This window comes from Paramormyrops kingsleyae, chromosome 2 (genome assembly GCF_048594095.1).
Source record: "Paramormyrops kingsleyae isolate MSU_618 chromosome 2, PKINGS_0.4, whole genome shotgun sequence".
Classification (NCBI taxonomy): domain Eukaryota; kingdom Metazoa; phylum Chordata; class Actinopteri; order Osteoglossiformes; family Mormyridae; genus Paramormyrops; species Paramormyrops kingsleyae.
Window position 1 is genome coordinate 4,447,964 of NC_132798.1, and position 18,810 is coordinate 4,466,773.

Consider the following 18,810-nt stretch of genomic DNA (forward strand, 5'->3'; position numbering starts at 1 on the left):
AGTTAACGGATAATTGTTTTATTTGATTCGTCCACATGTGAATTTAGTTGTCACACAGATATTCCTGGCAGTTGAGGCTGCTGACAGAAATTTTTAGTGAAGCAAAATCTACATTGACCTCCCGTTTAATTTCAAACCTAAATATATATTAACTATTACAATAAATATTATAGTAAAATGAAAATGTAAATTACATTGTAGTCCTGAACATTTTCCAATGGTTCTAGTGCTTGAGGACAGCATGTGGCGCAATGGGCTAAACTTGTGCAGTTGTAATCATAAAGGTAACCAGTTTAAACCCAACCTCAGCATGTGTGCAGGTCCTTGAGCAAGACCCTAACCCCCAGCTCCCTGGGTGCCCCAACAGGTGACTGCCCTTCACAGCCAGCTTACTCTACAAATAGTGCAAGTTTAGGGAGGCATAAAGACAATTTGCCCACAGGGATCAATAAAGTATCTATTATTAAATTTCAGTCCAGTGTAGTTCTATTTAGCCTGTTTTCACATCTTCAATTGCCTGACGGTTAACCTGGTGAGCTGAAATTGATGCTGACAAAAATTGTTTAAGTTTTGAACAGGTCCACTTTTCTCTGAAATACCATCATTATAGAAAAACAACTGAAACTGATAGAGTAACTTCAGTAAAATATCAGTAGGCTACACAGCTTTACAATGTTTTTGGTTTACGCACAAAAGCAGACTTCACCATTAGGCAAGGTAGAGAACTAGAAGACAGAATTTCCAGAAGTTACATATAAGGATGTAACATAATATGATAATTTAAGTTATAGCAACGTGTCTATTATTCGCATTTTTAGCGACAGTTTTCAAGATAGACCAAGTTGCCCCCCGTCCCAGCTGTAATGGACTATTCCACTTCGAGATTTATTTCCACATTCTATGCAAGTTGTTTTGTTGCCAAGCGAGTCGCTAAAAAAACCATGTCACCCTAAATTCCCCAGAAGCTGGTCCACACTTTCATGTGGAACACAAACACACCAACGAAAGCCAGAACATCTCTGCAGCTGCAAAGCACATCTATCAATTTCCTATAGTTTCTTTTGTAGTTCTGTTGGCTAGACGCTGAAGACACACATCTTCATGGAATACAGCATTTAATTCTTCAAAACAGGATCGATGATCCCGTGTCAATGTGAAGGTGCAGATTTCGTTCACCTAAACAATTCGTTCTGATTCGTTCACCAGCTCGTTCAGTGGCACTTCCTGTTTGCATGAAATAGATCTGAAACACTGTGTTTTATTTATTTGTCTATTATTTAGGCTAAATAGTGCTAAGCAGTAAGCTAAGTATAAATAATAAGTCATGCGAGAAATAATATTTATCGAATTATAGTCTAAGTCTCTCAACATTGTACCTTAGCTACTCATGGTAGTTAAACACGCAAACCTAACACCTCATCACATAGTCAGCTAACGAATCCAAATGTTAACAAACCTTGGTTAAAGTCATTTTAAACCGTGAAAAGTCAAATTGCAATATAAGGGAAATCACTGCACATGTAGGCTATGTACTACCCCAGTATAGATGGTGTATTTCAGTCAGGACAGGTGCGGCGCTCACATTCCGTAGCCTATCCAAGTGAGACTCACTCACCAACTCAGTCTTTCATTCACTGGAAGCATATACATTCAGTCCCAGGTTTAGTTTGCAGCCAACAGTCGAGGTTGACAGTTATGTAAAAAGTTATTTTCAGTGGTGACTTCTGAACAAAATCTTCTCTGAAGCACTCTAGACTGCTCCCCCCCCCCTCATTTAATTTCGGTTGGGATGTGCAGGTAGATACTAAAATAAGGATTCTTTTGACCTGTTTTTTTTTCATTTAGAGAATGTATTGTAATGCCTGGTGATTTACATGTTTATATTATTATAACAATCAAGACATGATCTAGTGCCAGGAAGGGTTGCCCGTAAGGGAGTGGAAGACCCTAACCCTAACCCTAACCCTAAGCAAATGGGCCCAGGGCCATGGACTCACACCATTTTTTACAGTGAGAGCTGTACTTTTACAAAGGAAATACTCTAGAGAGCTAATGACTCATGATGGTATATTTTGCGTGGGGGGGGGGGGAGGTCCCCCTCTGTGTATTTTCTTGAAAGGGAAGGGGGTCTCCCTTGGTGTATTTTGTCAATAGGGGAGGGGGGTCTTCCTTGGTATTGGACGTTGTGATCCATTGGTTGACAACCACTGCACTAGGGAAATGAAACAATGGATTTTTCAACATTTGTTGTCAGAGTTTTCACTCTCATTCACTCTCTAAATGCCAACTCCTGTCGACCCAAGAATGAAATTTCATCCATTTCAGAATCTCCCAGTTTTTCCTCACTGTGTGTCGTTGTGGTGATAGATCAATCTATCAGTCCTCACTATGGTTCCCACTTTCAATCTGAAGAAATAAGAGAGGCCAACACCCCCATCCCTCCAGGTCTACAATCATAAAATGAGTGAGGGGAGGGTCTCTAGCGCGGTTCAAGAGTATGTAACAAATCACATTCCGTATTGATTAAGAAAGGAACACAGCATTTTATTTTCAGTATGGGACAATCCTGTAATATACTGTATGAGTGGCAACTGTAATCCTCACATTTCCCAAAAGACTTAATTGCACGACTGCACTGACGTGTTTCTTTTGCAAAATAAAATATCTGAACAAAAAATGTATTATTTACAGTATATACACAGGATTACCTACAATCAACAAAATCAGTATTTACAAATCATTTAAAAAAAAATAGAATTCTTGACTCTTACTTAGAGTACATCAATGCCTTGTTCACAAACTGAGCAGGAATAATGGTGAATGAGAGTTTATTTTGGCAGGTGACTGACCTCACGTTCTGAATGGTTGACTTGTGTCAGTCATCTTTGGGTCAGGAACGAGCAAAAACACAACATCAGGGAGTAGCACTGATTCACTGGGGAGGTTTAAAAAGCAACATATTCCAATCAGCTACAAAATAGAATGTGATATGAAATACATTGAAGTCTAAAAGCTCATTGAAGCAGAAAATGTTTTCCTTCACAGAAGTTCCTTTAATCAAGCTAAGGGTGCTGCTGTTTACCACAATACTTTGTCAGACATTTTTTGAGCCACTGCACTTTTTTGGTTTCACATCACCGTTATTCCCATTACAAGACCGGGGACCTGAAGAAAATTTAGCGGGGTGTTCAACCTTGTAATTTTACTACCTGACTATGTTCCTGATTGGTACCAAAAGCAATTTTTTTTTTTTTTTTTCGGGGGGGCGGGGTTCATACCCATTATTTTACTATATGGCTGCATACCTACATGGTTTTATGTTACTGTTTTACGTGAATGTTACGTTTCATTTCTCTCTTTGTTATTGAGGCATTGCTTCCCCTGTTTTCTTGAAGAAATATATATACATGCAGGATATCATTGGATCCGGAGGGAGATTGGAAATGCATGGCAGTTGTACTGCAGCTCATTCTGCCTATCTGTTACAAGCTGAGTGAATACTTCCACTGCCATGCTGAACGTTCAGAGTAGATTTTCTGAATTCCTAACTGTTCCCTTTCCTTCAATCATTGACCCATCTATCCCAGTTGAGTTAGCTGATGTGGTTGCCATTATTGCTCAGTAAGACCTTTACTTTTGTCCTGCTCAGTGTGTCGTCATGACTGCGCCTGCCGCAGGAATCTGAAATGTGTAAAATCTAGAACTGTTATGAAATGCAGGCTATAGTGAGCAATGCCACAAAGTGTGTTATATAATCCTTGGCAGAATACTCTGTTGGTATATTTTGTATTTATAGCGTGCAATAAACTGAATTTTTTATTGTGGTATATACTAATTTTGGCCCTGTTTGAATCCACCACTGTTGAAATAGTGATAATTCTAAAAATTTACATAAATTATCACTTAAAATGAAGGAAATAAAATGAACAGCTGCATATATGATGGCGGTTTCCAAACCTCTCCTTGAGAACGTTCAGCCGGCATGTGGATTTAATGTATTTCATCTGTAGCACATCTGACTGACAATAAGTGTATTGCAGTTAGTTGACTACTTTAATCAGAAAGTGGGATTGCAAAACTAGAAGAATATCAGAATGATTGGATACCATGGAGGAGGTTTGTGAATCTCTGGTATAGATTTCCAATAAACATCTCAGAGTTATCTCTGCACTGAAATTTAAAACTGTATTTTAAATTAACATAACTGATTCAATTGAATATGCTGCTTGATGACCCTGAGGACATATCCAGCCTCCATACTCTAATAATCAAATATGTTTTTTTCTAGAATGTCAGTCTCTATTTGATCATTATAGCACAAATAATTATATTTATCTAAATGATTTGCAAGTGCGTATATAACTCATGAGTTAATGTTCAGAGCGGCGTGTGCAGTTACGGCGAGCGGCCATGGGGTGGCAGTGGCGGGCTTTTGTTTCACGGGGGGGCGTCCGGCTGGCTGCAGCCCGAGCGCAGGGTGAGCGAACGTCGTACTACAGATAGACGCGGCGGGGAGGCGCGCAGCACTCGGCTCAGCTCGCCAGCGAAGCTCGGCTCTGCGGACCCGGCGGCCACCTGCTACCGGCCAGCGGCGAATCTCCTGGGCAGACACTACGGGCACCACAGTCGCCGAGCGATAAGGATAGTGCTTCGGAGGCGGTGTCACACGGCAGCGGGATAAGACATGGCTACCACGACCTGTACGCGCTTCACGGACGAGTACCAGCTGTACGAGGAGCTCGGAAAGTAAGGCTGAGGGATATTCGCTGGGCTCGGGCTCGGGCTCGGCAGCCGGGCGGTGACGGGGCTGTGTGCGGCCGGCGAGGGCGGCGTAGACGCTCGGCTGTCGGGGATAATGACAGAAACCGGGGGAAGCGCGTCGCTGGGCGGGCGGGATGCGGCTGACTGTGAGCCCACTGCCTCCCGGCTCAGCCGCAGCTACGAGGTACCCGAACCGGGGGGGGGGCGGTTTCAGTCGGGGAGTCTCTAATACGATGGACGCCGCCTCCGCTCCGGGGCGGGTTTAGGTCACTTTTAAAACGTCCCCCGTGCCGTCGGATGGATAATCATCAGTCGGTCATTACGCCCGATAACCGTCAACCAACAGTCAGTGTTAAACAGCGTCGCTTGGTTGTTTATCTCCTCGGCATGTAATGATTTCTTACCGATTCAGTATTTTTACTAAATATTTGGCCTTCTTCACGTGCCCGTTATGAAACACCGCGCTGACGCCGCGCGCTATGATTGCGGGGCTGGCGGCGCGAGCGAGGGCGGGGGGGGGCCGCTACAGCGATCCGCCTGCCCGCCCACTCCGGGCCGTTTGGCGGGGGTGGGCTCACCGATCGCTGTACGCTATGCGGTGTGAGCCCGCTTCTCCGTCTTCAGGCAGATTGAAACGTTAACGCTACTTGCGGAGGTATCCTGGGATAATGCTGCGCTCCCTCCCGTTTGCGTGCACTTGCACGCAGAAGCGCCGCAGACCTTCATATTCCTGACAACATCCATATCATTGCACAATCCACTTGACACATTTACATTTTATTTAAATGCTGTTAATTTCGGGGGTTGTCTCCTGACACGTGACCCGTGTTTCCTGCGACGCATTCCGTACTCCAGGCTGGGTGCATTAATGGATGCATACATGGACATTTACAGAAATATATCACCAGTAACAAAAATGCTTCTGATAATGATGCAGCACATTTTCAATGTACTGTGGCTCTGGATAAGCATCAGTTAAATTACTGTAAATTGGTTTCACTTACAGAGGAAAAAACAGACATTAGATGACCCTTCACTTTAATTATTGAAGCCAAAACTGTTTGTCATCCAGGAGAGAAAAGCAACAAAGTAGGTAAACGCTGTGATGAAAATGTAAGGCCTGCAGCCACACCCAACCAGACCATGGCCAACCTCACCAGTACTGCAGGCACACATGGTTTTCATTGCTTGATTAACGTAAGGGAAATCTAAGAAACCTGTCTAAAGGCCCTTTATATGTTACTGAGCATGCTACCTACTCAGCTGTTGGCTTGCTGGGTTTCTGGTTGCTTGTCCCTGGTTTCTACACTTCTTTTAAATAAATAACCTTATTTGTTGATTGCGATTTGGCCTTGGTATTTGCAATCCTCTGGATTGGTTTGTGAATCAAGCCTCTGTTTTGAGACTCTCTCCAGTGCTTGCTTGTCTTTCCTTGGTGCGATTCATTAAAACCATTTGCTCTGCACTTGGATCTCAGACCTCTTTCATTACAAAAAATGAAGACAGTAGTTACTTCAGGGTTCCTGGTGCTTGTCATTCACTTTATTAAATCATCCACTTAATTATCTAATGAGTGGAATAGAAGTGATTGATATGAACACAGAGACCATTTTCAGTGTTTGCTGGTGAGTAATACGTTAATGCCTCCTCAGTGCCTGTAGTAGCTGAATGTTGCTATTATTGCTTAGTTGTTTGGAGGACCTAGTGCAGTGTGTGTGTGTGCACTTGTGTGCACACGCGCACTCACGGTGTGTTCCACTGCACAGTTTGCTGCTTGATTTGTACAATTACCAGTTCCCTTGTTGGGAAAAAAACTTGTTTCAGTTATTTCTGTAGTGTAGAGAGCCTAAGATCTCAGCTTCTGGTGACGAGTGGGATGCAAGCGTATAAGGGCCAGCCTTACAGATGGGATGTGAGTTGATGTGCAGTCACTGTAAGGCCAGCGACGTGGCTTTGCCTGGAGCTCAGGGGCCTTGTTCTATTGGTGATGGAGCTGGGGACGCTCCCGTCTTGGTGGGGGGCCTGGGGTTTGGGGGGCGCCACGGCTGATGCGATTCCCTTCTCTCTGTTGCATCACAAAAAATGGCTACATTAAGGTATTCTTGGAATTAGTGTACATGGTACTCTATATGCTCCTTGGGGGTAGGCAGGCGGTGGTAGTTTGGTACACTACTACTAAAAAGATTCAGGTCATTTAGAAATGTCCTTGTTTTCCATGAAAACATACATGAAAATGAGATTGAATAGGAAATATAACTAAATAGGAAATAATCTTTTTTTTTTTTAAATTAAAATAATAATTGTGTTCTTTGCTTTCATCAAAGATTCCTTCTTTTGCAGTAATTGCAGCCTTGTAGGCCTTGAGCATTCTAAATGTCAGTTTGTTGAGGCAATCTGAAGAGATTTCACCCTGTGCTTCCTGGAGTATCTCCCACAAGTTGGATTGACTTAATGGGCACTGCTTACATACCATTCGGTAAAGCTGCTCCCTTAACAGCTTAATAGAGTTGAGATCCAGTGACTGTGCTGGACACTCCGTTTTATACAGAATATTAGCTGACTGCTTCTTCCCTAAATAGTTCTTGCATAGTTTGGAACTGTGTTTGGTTTGGGCCATTGTCCTGTTGTAGGATGAAATTGGCTCCAATTAAGCGCTGTCCTCAGGGTGTGGCATGACGTTGCAGAATGGAGTGACAGCCTTCCTTCTTCAAAATCCCTTTTACCCTGTACAATTTCCCACTTTACCATCACCAAAGCAGCCCCAGACCATCACATTGCCTCCACCAGGCTTGATAGATGTCGTCAAGCAGTCCTCCAGCATCTTTTCATTTGATCTGGACATTCTTCTTTGTGATTCCAACACCTCAAACAGATTTGTCTCTTCATAGCAATTTTTTCCAATCTTTTTGCAATTCTGCCTAAAAGGTCAGCATCCTGGAGTTGCCTCTTCACTGTTGGTGTTGAGACTGGTCTTTTGTGGGTACTATTTAACAGTTGCCAATTGACAACCTATGAGCAGAGGTGGAGATTTCAGGTCCAGAGGGTACAAATCCAGACCAAGATTTTATTTCAACCAACCAGTTGAGTATAAAGAGTCACAACTGGTTGGTTGAAACAAAATCTTGGTCTGGACCAGACCAGAAATCTCTACCTCTACCTATGAGGTGTCTGTTTCTCAAACTGCACACTCTAATATATTTATACTCTCACTCAGGGTTCTCCCTCAACTCTTTCTATTATGGTTAGAGCCAGTTTGCACTGCTCTGTGAAGGCAGTACTACACAGCATTGTACAAGATCTTCAATGTCCTGGCAGTTCCAGGCATGGAATAGCCTTCATTTCTGAACAAGAATAGACCGACGAGTTTCAGAAGAAAGTTCTTCCCTTCTGACCATTTTTTGTTTATTGAACTCCCAATTGCTGATGATCCAGAAATTCAACTAGTCCAAAGAAGGCCAGTTTTATTGCTTTTTTTAATCAGCATTTCATCTGTGCTAAAATAATTGCAAAAGGGTGATCAATTAATGATCAATTAACCTTTTAAAATGATAAACTTGCATTACCAAACACAACATTCCACTGGCACACAGGACTAATTGTTGCTGATCATAGGCCTCTGTATACCTATGTCCGTTTCAGCTATGATAGTCATTTCCAACATTCACAACGTCTATACGGTATTTCTGATCGATCTGATGTTATTTTAATGGCCAAAAAAAACCGTGCTTTTTCTCAAAAGCAAGGAAATTTCTAAAGTGGCCCCGAACTTTTAAACGGTAATGTAAGTCGGTGCCTCTTCAGAAGATGGTGTTTTAGGCAGCCGCCTGTGTTGCCTAACTGGCATTACTGACTCCCTTAATGAATCACGCCGGTTCCTGTAAGTGAACCAAGCCACGGCTCCCCTGTCTTTAATAGATGGTACGTTCTGCACCTGATAGAACCATGATGTCATTGGAGTAGCTTAACACCTCAGCGGTACGTGGGTGCTGCATGTGTGTCTCGCAGTGGGTGCTGCTAAAGGAAAACGAGCAGGCCTTTGCGGGACCTTGGTCTAAAGTTAAGATGGAGTTCTCGTCACTGGACACATGGACGCCGTTCTTACATAGTGCAGCTGCACACTCTCCACTTCTACACAGGCCCTGTTTGCACTCTCCAGTTGTGGGCCAGCACATGCTCTGTAGATATTTTTAAAAGAGTCTTAGTGATTAATTGTCATTGTTGACACACTGCAGCACACAACGACGAAATGTGTCCTCTGCATTTAACCCATATGTGACATAGCATTGGGCAGCTAATTCAGCGCCCGGGGAGCAGTGCTTGGGGGCGGTACCTTGCTCAGGGTACCTCAATGGTGCTTTGTTTGTCGGGGATTTGAACCTGCAATCTCTGAATTAGGAGTGTGCTTCCCTAACCACTGGGGGTCTGCCTTGTTATCAGAAATCTTCCGGAGGTGTGCCTTCCAGTTTGGGCTCCGGAGGGCCACCCTCGCCATCAGGAGGTATCGCTCACACGTGCTAACCTGAAGCTCCTCAGCTTCATCACAGGGAGCCAGTGAAGACCTTTTCGATGACCTAACATTGTCTGCAATTGACATTTCAGTGGGGTGCTTAGAGATAAAAATGTCAGCGATATTTATAGTACGATGCGTGTACGGTCTTTCATTTCGGGTCACTCGTCTCTGACTCGGTTGACATGTCGGGCTTCGCACTGCTGAAAATGTCCGCGACAACTCCGAAGATGTTTAATTTCATGGTGTTCACATGGTTTGCAGCCTGATGTCCTCTCCACACTCATGGGGATTTCTGTCAGGAAACTGGCAACCTTCAGTCCTTAAGACTATAAACAGAAAAAAGACTTATCTGGCAAACAAGGAGATGAATGTACTTTCTCCATACATTCTAATTAAATTTTTTAGAATAATATTGCTATATAGCACTTTAATGATTTAGAATTTAAAAAACACTTAGCGACGAGTAATAAAATAAAAAGGGTGAGTGAATTAGGAAGTCCGTGTCCGTATGTGTGTGTGAGAGGTCATGCCTGTGTATATGTTTGCATTTGTACATTTACAGGCTTGTAGCTTAGCTGATTAGCCCCGTATTAGCTGATTAAGCAAAAAGTGTCACAAGGGAGCCAGTTAGACAGACAAAGCCAAGTTTTACGCTTCACAAATGTAGGCCAAGGTTAACGTGCTTTGGAAGGACACCGAAGTCTTTTTGCCATTGTCCCGTGGGGTTCTGCCAATGCGCAGGTTTAGCAGAAAAATGTCATGACATAATACTTCAACCTAAACAAAACTGCTTGGAGCATACTTCTTGTTCCTTGGTTCTGGGCTGCTGTGGCTCGCACTTGGAATATGACGTGGGCCTCGCCATTGTCTGGTGTGCTGTGGTCCGCGTGCTATTTGAATTGAGCTGGGAATTACTGCTGGGCTGTCTGTAGGATTGGACTCTCCGTATACACTTGCTGGGGGTCACCTTCTGCCAGAGAACACGCTAGAATCAGGAGAACAAGAGGGCAGTGACCCAAACAACACGGAAACCCAAGAGCAGGCCCCGTGTCCCTGTAAGATGGGGCTCTTTTTACCTCTACAGTATTTTTGTTGTGTCAGCAGTATCTGCAAAACACACTGTGCTCCTTTTTGGGTAAGCGTAACCCCTCTTTCTGTTTTCGGCTTGGAAAGAGCTAGATAGATTTTGCTGGACTCCCCTGCTAACTGTGCCCTCCCTTCTTCCCGCTTCTCCCAGGGGGGCGTTTTCAGTCGTGCGCCGATGTGTCAAGCTGTGCGTGGGCCAAGAATACGCTGCCAAAATAATCAACACGAAAAAGCTCTCCGCAAGAGGTAAGCACGGCAGGCAAGTGCCCGCCGAAACGACAGGAGGACGTCTCATTATGCAATCGTTTTTTGTTTTTTTTTTTCTGGTCGCATGTCTGTGATTCTGCGGGAAGTGGCTTGTGTGATCTTGAGAAATGTCGACGGGATGAAGATTAGCTGTGAGCTTGCGGGCTGCCATTCTACTGTAATAAGGAGCCTTTAAGTGGTTATCGCACCACCCAAGACTGGTTTAACGAGATTAGCGGCTTCTCTGAATTAGCCATCCCAGATTAGCGGAAAGACTCGGAGGTCCAGGGCTTGCAGAGTGATGTGGGCGAGGCCTCTGGTTCGTGCGCTCGTCTCTTAAGATGGCTGTCGAGATGAAGTATGTGTCACACTTGTTTACTAAAACTATTTGTTTGCCGAATTGAGCAGGGGCTCCTTACACAAGCTGGGACTTGGGCAGAAGTGTTTGCTCCAGTGCTGATCTGCTTCCCTAACCGATGGGGGCTGTCGGTGATAATTATCGAGGCCCAGCTGCCCATGCTCAGTTTGGCGCTCAGCTGTTTATGAGCTCAGGAGCTGCCTGAGATGTGAGGGTAGAGAAATGGGGGAGCTTTAGGTGCAGGGCAAGGCGTTAAACGTGGTGCCCTGGGGACGGCGACACGCTCTTGGGCCTGCATTTGTCTCCGCATGCAGAAATGTGGCGGTTGGTGCACAGGGCACCCTAGGTCTTTCACAGCCACACTGGTAGCCCAGACAGCAATGAGGCTGCTTCAGTCCTGGTCCTCGTCAGGTTGACATCTTTGGGCCTCATTGTCAGATGCACGTAACATCCCAACCTTGAAGCTCGACCGCAGCATGTGCCCCTGGGCGTCAACTATCAGGGTCCTTTCCTGTGTGTCATTCAAAGTCTGTGTGATCTTTTTTATGTAAATTATTAATCATTCCCTTCAGGCAACAGTGGCTCGTAACAAAACTGCAGTTGTGCAAGGAGTAGGAGCCATAATATGCAAAGCAATGTCATAACAGTGAACCATGATACTTTTGTGTGCTGACATCATAACTATATATGCCGACCTCATAGCTGGGTTGCAAAGGGGCGGAAAATTTCTGGAAACTTTCCAGAAACTTTCCATTCCATGGGAAGTTAAGCTGGGGAACTTTGGAAATATTCCACATTGGAAACTTTCCATGGGAATTAACGGGAATATATGGGAATTAATAGGAATTAACTGGAAATTTGGGGCCATTTATACAAACTGTATCATATATAAACATAAATATAAACGTTGTGCAACCCTAACGCCGAACCGTTATACTCTAAGGCAGTTTTTCATCAGTCTTCAGGGATTCATCAGTGATTTTGCTCCCTCCCAGCTCCCTGCCAGATAGTCCATATTTTGGCTCCCTCTCAGCTCCCGGTAATGTTGACTGTCTGTGGGTCCCAGAGGACTGGATTGGGAAACACTGCTGTAAGCAGTTCATGCTGAAGTCATGATTGTGATCCCTGATACCCATAATAATATACAGTTGCATCATCAGTTTATTTTGTTGCCTGTAAGGTCCTTTTTATTGTTTTGCTAATATAAGCAAATGCACACCATTAATTATGCATTAAACCTGTTATTACTTTTCTGTAACCACATGTAAGGGCATTTTACAGTACATTATTCCACAATGCGTCGGGACGGCCATAAGCCTGTCATGCTCCCCTAAATGTATTTTTTGGACAGAGGAAGCTGTCGTACTGGAAGCATTGTGCTATCAGTTTCTCTGATCATGTGACCATGTTTTGATCGGTATGTGTGTGTCAGAGTGAAGCACAGCTTACCAGCTGCAGGTGTGGGTGTTCAATCCCAGCCCAGTGCTGCCGGTCCCTGTGAAGGAGCTGGCATGTCGGAGCCGACCCCAGTGCGCCCTGTACCTCAGCGCTTCGGCCTGCCTGTCTGTTAGGTTTAGCATGTGTGCACAAATATCTTTGTTTATCTGTACATTCGGGCAAAGAAAGTTGAGCCCCAGAGGCTCCACCTGTGTCTCTGCTGATCTGCCCGCTTTAGTCCCTAATTATATTACTGCCGTGAGCAGCTTGCAGCGTGAAACATCACAGGTGTGTATGACCAGGCAGGCTGCACCTCTGAGGCTCATAGGACGGCATCGTGCTCCTGATAGCGATGGTGTCCGAAAGGAGCCTTCTGTGTTTTTAGGGTGTGACGTGAATTCTGCCCGATGGTGTGTGGCCCAGCGGTCACATCACCCCACACTCCCACCTAATGAGCACCCACCCCTTTCTGTCCGTCTCCCTCCTTGCCCCCTCGCCTCCCTTTTTCCACAGATCACCAGAAGCTAGAGCGTGAGGCTCGTATTTGCCGGCTGCTGAAGCATCCCAACATCGGTGAGTGTCAGTTGGGCGCTCAGCTCCAGCAGGGGAATACAGCTAATAGAAGTGGGGTTGCCAGATCAGCTGAGATCGGGGAGGGAGGTAACAGTGGCCCTGCATGTGCTTGGGTTCAGCTCAGGGCTCCAGCCCATCGATGGGCACTCTGGGTACCTTCTGGCTGCACCGTTAGGCCCAAAGAGCCTGTGCTCGCCGCAGTCCCCCAGGCCGGACACTCTGCCTCTCACAGCGTACCCATGAGTGACACCATCTCCCTTTCCCTCCTCCAGTTCGTCTCCATGACAGCATATCAGAAGAAGGCTTCCACTACCTCATCTTTGACCTGTAAGTCGTGCACAGTGTGCGTTGCAGTCCCAGGCGGCATAACGCTCACCTCCCCTCTCCTTTGCCTCTGCTGGCCCTCCTCCTCTTCTCCTTTTCCTTTATACCGCTGCACTTCCTTGCTCCTCAACCCCTTTATCTTTTTCATCTACCTTCTCTTTTTATATCCCCTGCGCTTTATGGGTATGTTCGCTTCCATGGCAACAAGACCATCCACTGAACGGGAATCCTGCAATGGGGCTTTCCCCTTTCTCTTTGGTTGGCTGGGCTTTATCCCGTGTGGGTGTACACACGCACACGCACACGCACACACACACACGCACAGGGGAAGAGTGACACACACATCGCCGACCCCAGCTGGTTTGTAATACACACTCAGCCTGTTTGCTGACTTGTTTTCGACGTTGAACCTCAGTTGCCTCAGCTGGGTGTTTTTCTTGATCAGTTCTGCGGTACCTTTGCACATGGGTGTAACAGCAGAGCCTTTCCTGACAAACGGACCAGCCACTTCAGAGTTTGAGTCTGCCTCCTTAAGCACTACGCCACCATCTGGCTGGACACTGCGGTGCAGGAGGATCTCTCACTGGCCAGCTCTGTGATGTGTCTGCAGGGTGACAGGAGGGGAGCTGTTTGAGGACATTGTGGCCAGAGAGTACTACAGCGAGGCGGATGCCAGGTACGAGATCCACCCCCCCCCTGCACTCTCCCTCCCTCCTTCTCCCCCCCCCCTCTTTTTTCCTTGTCAGCCCCTGCCCTCACTTCTTGTCTAGCCAATGTTGTCAGTAACGACCCGAAGAAGAACAAACCCAGAGAGCATCACTGACAGCCCATGTGCTGCTTTCTTTGCCAGCCCGTTGTCTGTAAATCCAGATCAGATGTGTGATGATGCTGCGCTCTCACACCTTCCTCCAGCCACATGCTGCCGGCTCTCTCCCCTTCCCTCCTTTCCTCTCCTCTCCCCCCTTATCCTCCCCCTCCTCTCTTCTCTTCTCCTCCCTCCTCTCCCCTTCCCTCCTTTCCTCTCCTCTCCCCCCTTATCCTCCCCCTCCTCTCTTCTCATCTCCTCCCTCCTCTCCTCTTCCTCCTCCTTTCCTCTCCCCTCCTCTCCTTCTTTCCTCTCATCCTCCCCCTTTCTCACCTCTCCTCTCTTCTCCCCTCCTCCCTACCCTCTTCTTCCCTCCTCCTTTCCTCTCCCTCCTTCCTTTATCACTGTTCTCTCTGTCACTGTATCATTTTCTTTGACAACTTTCCTGGCTGTTTGTTATTTATTTCTTCTGCTCTGTAAACCCCTCACACACACACACACACACACACCTGAACCGCACGGGTCTTGGACCCCTTCCCAGGCACACCACATTCAGGACAGGCCGACCCGGCGGACCCGGCGGACCCAGGGAGACCCCAAGCTAAAGTGAGGCTCTAATTAGCCTAGATGATCAGTAGGACAGCCTGTTCTATGCCGGGCGTGGGGGGGTGCTGGGGGTCACTGCCACCCCCAGCATGCGCGCCCTGCCCCGAAACAAGCTGGAGCAGGAGCTAAGTAAGCAGATCCTGTGGCCAGCCCCCCCACACAAGCCTGCTTTGCACCTCCACAACAGCTGGGGGAGGGGGCATACAGATACCTGCGGCACTTAGTCATGGGCTTCCTGGCTTCGCGGCTTCTGAAGCTCTGGGCCGATCCCCGGGTCTGTGGGTCCTGGGCAGGGTGGGGCTGACTGCTGACTGCCTTGAGCCCCCAGGCTGCCCAGCCATTGCCTGTAGCGAGGCCCTGGGCGGCTGAGATACAATGCAACGGTTTGGAATGACGGGCTCTGCAGTTTACGGGGGAAGCTGATCGCCAACAACACCTCCCCCCCTCGACCTCCTGCCTCACTCCGTTCACTCCCCCCCCGCCTCCCTTTCTCTCTCTCTCTCCCTCTTTCTGTCCCCTTCCCACCCTGCCTGAGGAATTGCGGCTGACTGTTCTGTCCCGTCGTGGGTGGGTTGATGTCAGGGTCTCATTATGTTTAAACGCCTTTGTCTTCTCATACTGTTCACTCTTCCCATCTCTCACCCCCCCACCTTTCCCATAATTTCCCACTTTAATGCCCCACCGCTTTAATGCCCACTTTTGTTCCTCTCCCATCCCTCCCAACTCCCGCCTCCCTGTCTACTTCTTGACCCATCATTTGCCTCCCACGGCTTCCCGCTGCCCTCCGCCGTTACTTGCCCCCCCCCCTTGCTACCCTCTCACCACCCCAAACTCTCCGTTTTGTCTTCACAGTCACTGTATCCATCAGATTCTAGACAGTGTCAGTTACATTCACCAACATGACATAGTTCACAGAGACCTAAAGGTCAGTATGTGTAGTGTGGATGCTCTCAGCCTGGTGCCCCCCCCCCACTTCCGCCTGTGTCCGCCCTGTCCGTTCGTGCTCGTCCCAGCCTGTCCGTCTGCCTGTCAGTGCCTGTCTCTGCATCTGTCTGTCGTCTGTCTGTGGCACCTCGAGCAGCCCCTGCTGGACTGACCGCCCCCCCCATAATGTATTACTGACCTCTGCCCCCCCCCTGCTCGCCTGTTACCCTGGTAGCAGATAACAGCTCTTATTGTTTGCTCTGCCTTTGGCTTTTATATTTAAATACACCTTGTGCAGTGTTTCCCTTTAAGAGGCTGTAAGAATCTCCTCCTTTTTCACCCTCGGCCCCCTGGGAGACGATTAATTATCGCCGGCACTTGGCATATGTGTAGCTGAATGTTTATGTACATTGGGGATATGAGGATGACTGACTGCAGCCCCTGGGAGGCCTCTGTTGAGCTGCGCTATCGGGGGGGGGGGGGGGGGTGTTGGCATGAGGAGGTGGTACGCCGCCCGCCTGCATCACGAGTTCTGCCACACGCGGGGTTTAGTAGCGGCCCCTCCCCACAGATTCGCCACGCAGGCATCACGTGCAGAGATGTTATTCTTCACAGGTTTAACCACATGGTCACAGGGCCACCGTCACACCTGTGTGCTAATGGCCCTGGCTAAATAAAGACATAACTACTCTCAGTCCATCCCGGCTCCGCCCAGCCCAGTCCGGCACAACCTGGCCCAGCCCTGCCCAGTCCAGTCTTTCCCAGCCCATCTCAGTCCCAGTGTGGCCTAGCCCAGCCCAATCTAGCCCAGCCCTTTTCAGCTCCACCCATCCCAACCCCACCCAGCCTATCCTGGCTCCACCCAGCCCATCCCAGCCCAGCGCAGTCTGGCACAGCCCATCTCGGCTCCACCCAATCCATTTTGGCCAATCGCTTCTTTGCTCCACCCAACCCAGTCTGGCCCATCTCATCCTGGCCACGCCCAGCCCAGTCTTTCCCAGCCCATCTCAGTCCCCTCCGGCCCAATCTAGCCCAGCCCTTTTCAGCTCCACCCATCCCGACCCCACCCAGCCCATCCCAGCCCCACCCAGTCTATTCTGGCTCCGCCCAGCCCATCCCGGCCCAGTCTGGCTGCCCCTGCCCTGCAGAGTCCTGGCTTGTGATGTACTTCTGTCAGTTTCTCACAGAGCACAAACATGCTGTGTGTGTATAAAGCAGACCCCCACCGTTCGTCTCCATCTCCGTCTCTCTGAGGGAAATGTCTGTGATTCACGCGGGTAAATATTATGGGCTGCCGGTAGTCATTACATCCTCCGCGTGGCAGGAGTTTGATCCTGGCTGAGAGCTTTGCTGTGCTGCACATGCAGCTGTGTCTGTATTCCTGATGTCATCATCGTTAGCTGTCACTCCCTCACTCGTGCAGCTCAGTCGTTTCGGGTTACGCTGTTTTATGCCGGTGACTCGACACCCTCACTGGCCCCTCCCTCTAGGTGCCTGGACACCTGCTGGGCCAGCTATACATCCTTCACTTATACCTGTCGCCACGCCAACAAGGGCAAGCCTATGTTTCCTCGCTTCATAACATGCTTGCCCAACAGCCCCTGCCCCCCTCCCCTGCCCCCCTCCCTGCCCCCCTCCCCGCCAAATACATTGTCGTCTGCGTGGCTCTGACCGATTGAACATCACAATCGTGGCACTGCTGTGATGTTTCCCCATTAGAAGCAGTACTGATCCATGAAATGATGCTGATTGGACGTGACACTCCTGTTGCCCCCGCCTTCCCCATGCTAAGCCCCTCCTTTGATGGGCACAAACTGGCCCCGTTTCACGGTACAGCGCTCAGCTGGGGGATGGGTCAGCGTAGGCGCGCCGGCCCAGAGCCGGCCGCTCGGGAGTCCACTGGCATGATATCGATGAGGTTTGTCGTAGGCGGGTTGGGTTCGGAGCCCTTTTGTACCCCGTAGTGGAAGGAGCGGATGCTCTCTGCCTGCACATCTCCCTCCACAACACGCTTGCACACTCCTTCCACTATCTACTTCAATCTGATTGGCTGTAACCACCCTGGTGGTATGAGGAGAGTCCCGAACAGGAGCGTGCTGTTTTTACAGACTCACTACGCTCGCCTCACTCTTTCACTGTTCAGTGTGACGCTGAAGCCCTTGTGAAGTCCCTGTCTTGCTTGTGTTTCCCCCGGGTGCATTTCTGCAATTGCAGTTGTGCAACAGGATACATAAGGAAGGTCTCTCTAGCGCCGCCCTTTTGGCAGCTCACTACAGTCATGCAAAAGTAATCATTCCCTTGTTAAGGTGCTATAGGGAGCTACAGTTTTGAGGTGCTGGCACACAGATCTCTGTCGCTGGTATTTGTGACTTGTGGGTGCGTGTGTCTGTCTGTCTGAATGGACTTACCTGGGGAGATGCAGGAGTATGTGTTCAGCCGCCCCTCTCACCCCTCTCTGGCCTGTGCACGAGACTGTAGCGCTGCTCTGACTAACACGCCCCCTGGTGTTTGCATGCAGTCATTGCATCCAGCAGATCCTGGAGGCGGTGCTTCACTGCCATCAAATGGGCGTGGTGCACCGAGACCTGAAGGTGAGTGGCAGGCCTGGTGATATCACTGTCCTTGGAACTGTGCGTGTGTGTGCGTGTGTGCGTGTGCGTGTAATCGTCATATTAATGTTTGGTAAAGTGAGCCGTGGCCGCAGTAATGCGACGAGCTTGTGGCCTGCTGTGCTGCCTTGTGTCATGCATGCACCGTGTGAATACATGTCTTTGTTCTGCATGCGTCAGTGCTCCACCGTTTGGTCTCAGCCTTGCGGTCTGGTCGGACCCTCTTGTGTAAAGACGTAATTTGAAGCGTGATGCTGTGATGGAGGACAGCAAATCTCTGTGTGAATATGTGTGTGTAAGTGTACGTAATTTGAGCAGTGTGGCTGACCAGTGTCTCCAAAAGCCTGGTCCTCACGGCAGGACCTCAGACCCCTGGTCTGCATGGAGTGTGCGGTGTTTCAGGGTGCTCCATTCTGTGCTCAGTCACCCAGCACTTTGCCCCTCCACGAAGGACATGCCTCACCTCTGGAGTAATCATGGACGTCTTGGGGACGCTTCTGAAATGACTGCAAGATTATAGATGAAGAATGTCGTCCTTGAGGTGTTGCGTGACCCACAATCACTCTGCAAA

General features: G+C 48.2%; 1 protein-coding gene across 14 annotated transcripts in view; it reads left to right on the top strand.

Moving 5' to 3' along the window:
* The first annotated feature begins 4,435 nt into the window (after positions 1-4,435).
* The window catches only part of LOC111857505 (calcium/calmodulin-dependent protein kinase type II subunit beta), a 39,645-nt gene continuing 25,270 nt past the window's right edge, over positions 4,436-18,810 (top strand). For 12 of the 14 annotated variants that reach the window (XM_072703922.1, XM_072703934.1, XM_072703964.1 and 9 more), the window contains exons 1-6: positions 4,436-4,746; positions 10,509-10,603; positions 12,912-12,971; positions 13,244-13,298; positions 13,906-13,971; positions 18,149-18,221. In XM_072703922.1, coding sequence (XP_072560023.1) covers positions 4,685-4,746; positions 10,509-10,603; positions 12,912-12,971; positions 13,244-13,298; positions 13,906-13,971; positions 18,149-18,221 — 411 coding nt within the window. In that variant the 5' untranslated portion in view covers positions 4,436-4,684. Of the gene's footprint in view, positions 4,747-10,508; positions 10,604-12,911; positions 12,972-13,243; positions 13,299-13,905; positions 13,972-15,558; positions 15,632-18,148; positions 18,222-18,810 lie in introns of all 14 variants that reach the window. The other 2 variants (XM_072703923.1, XM_072703955.1) reach the window with 1 other exon arrangement.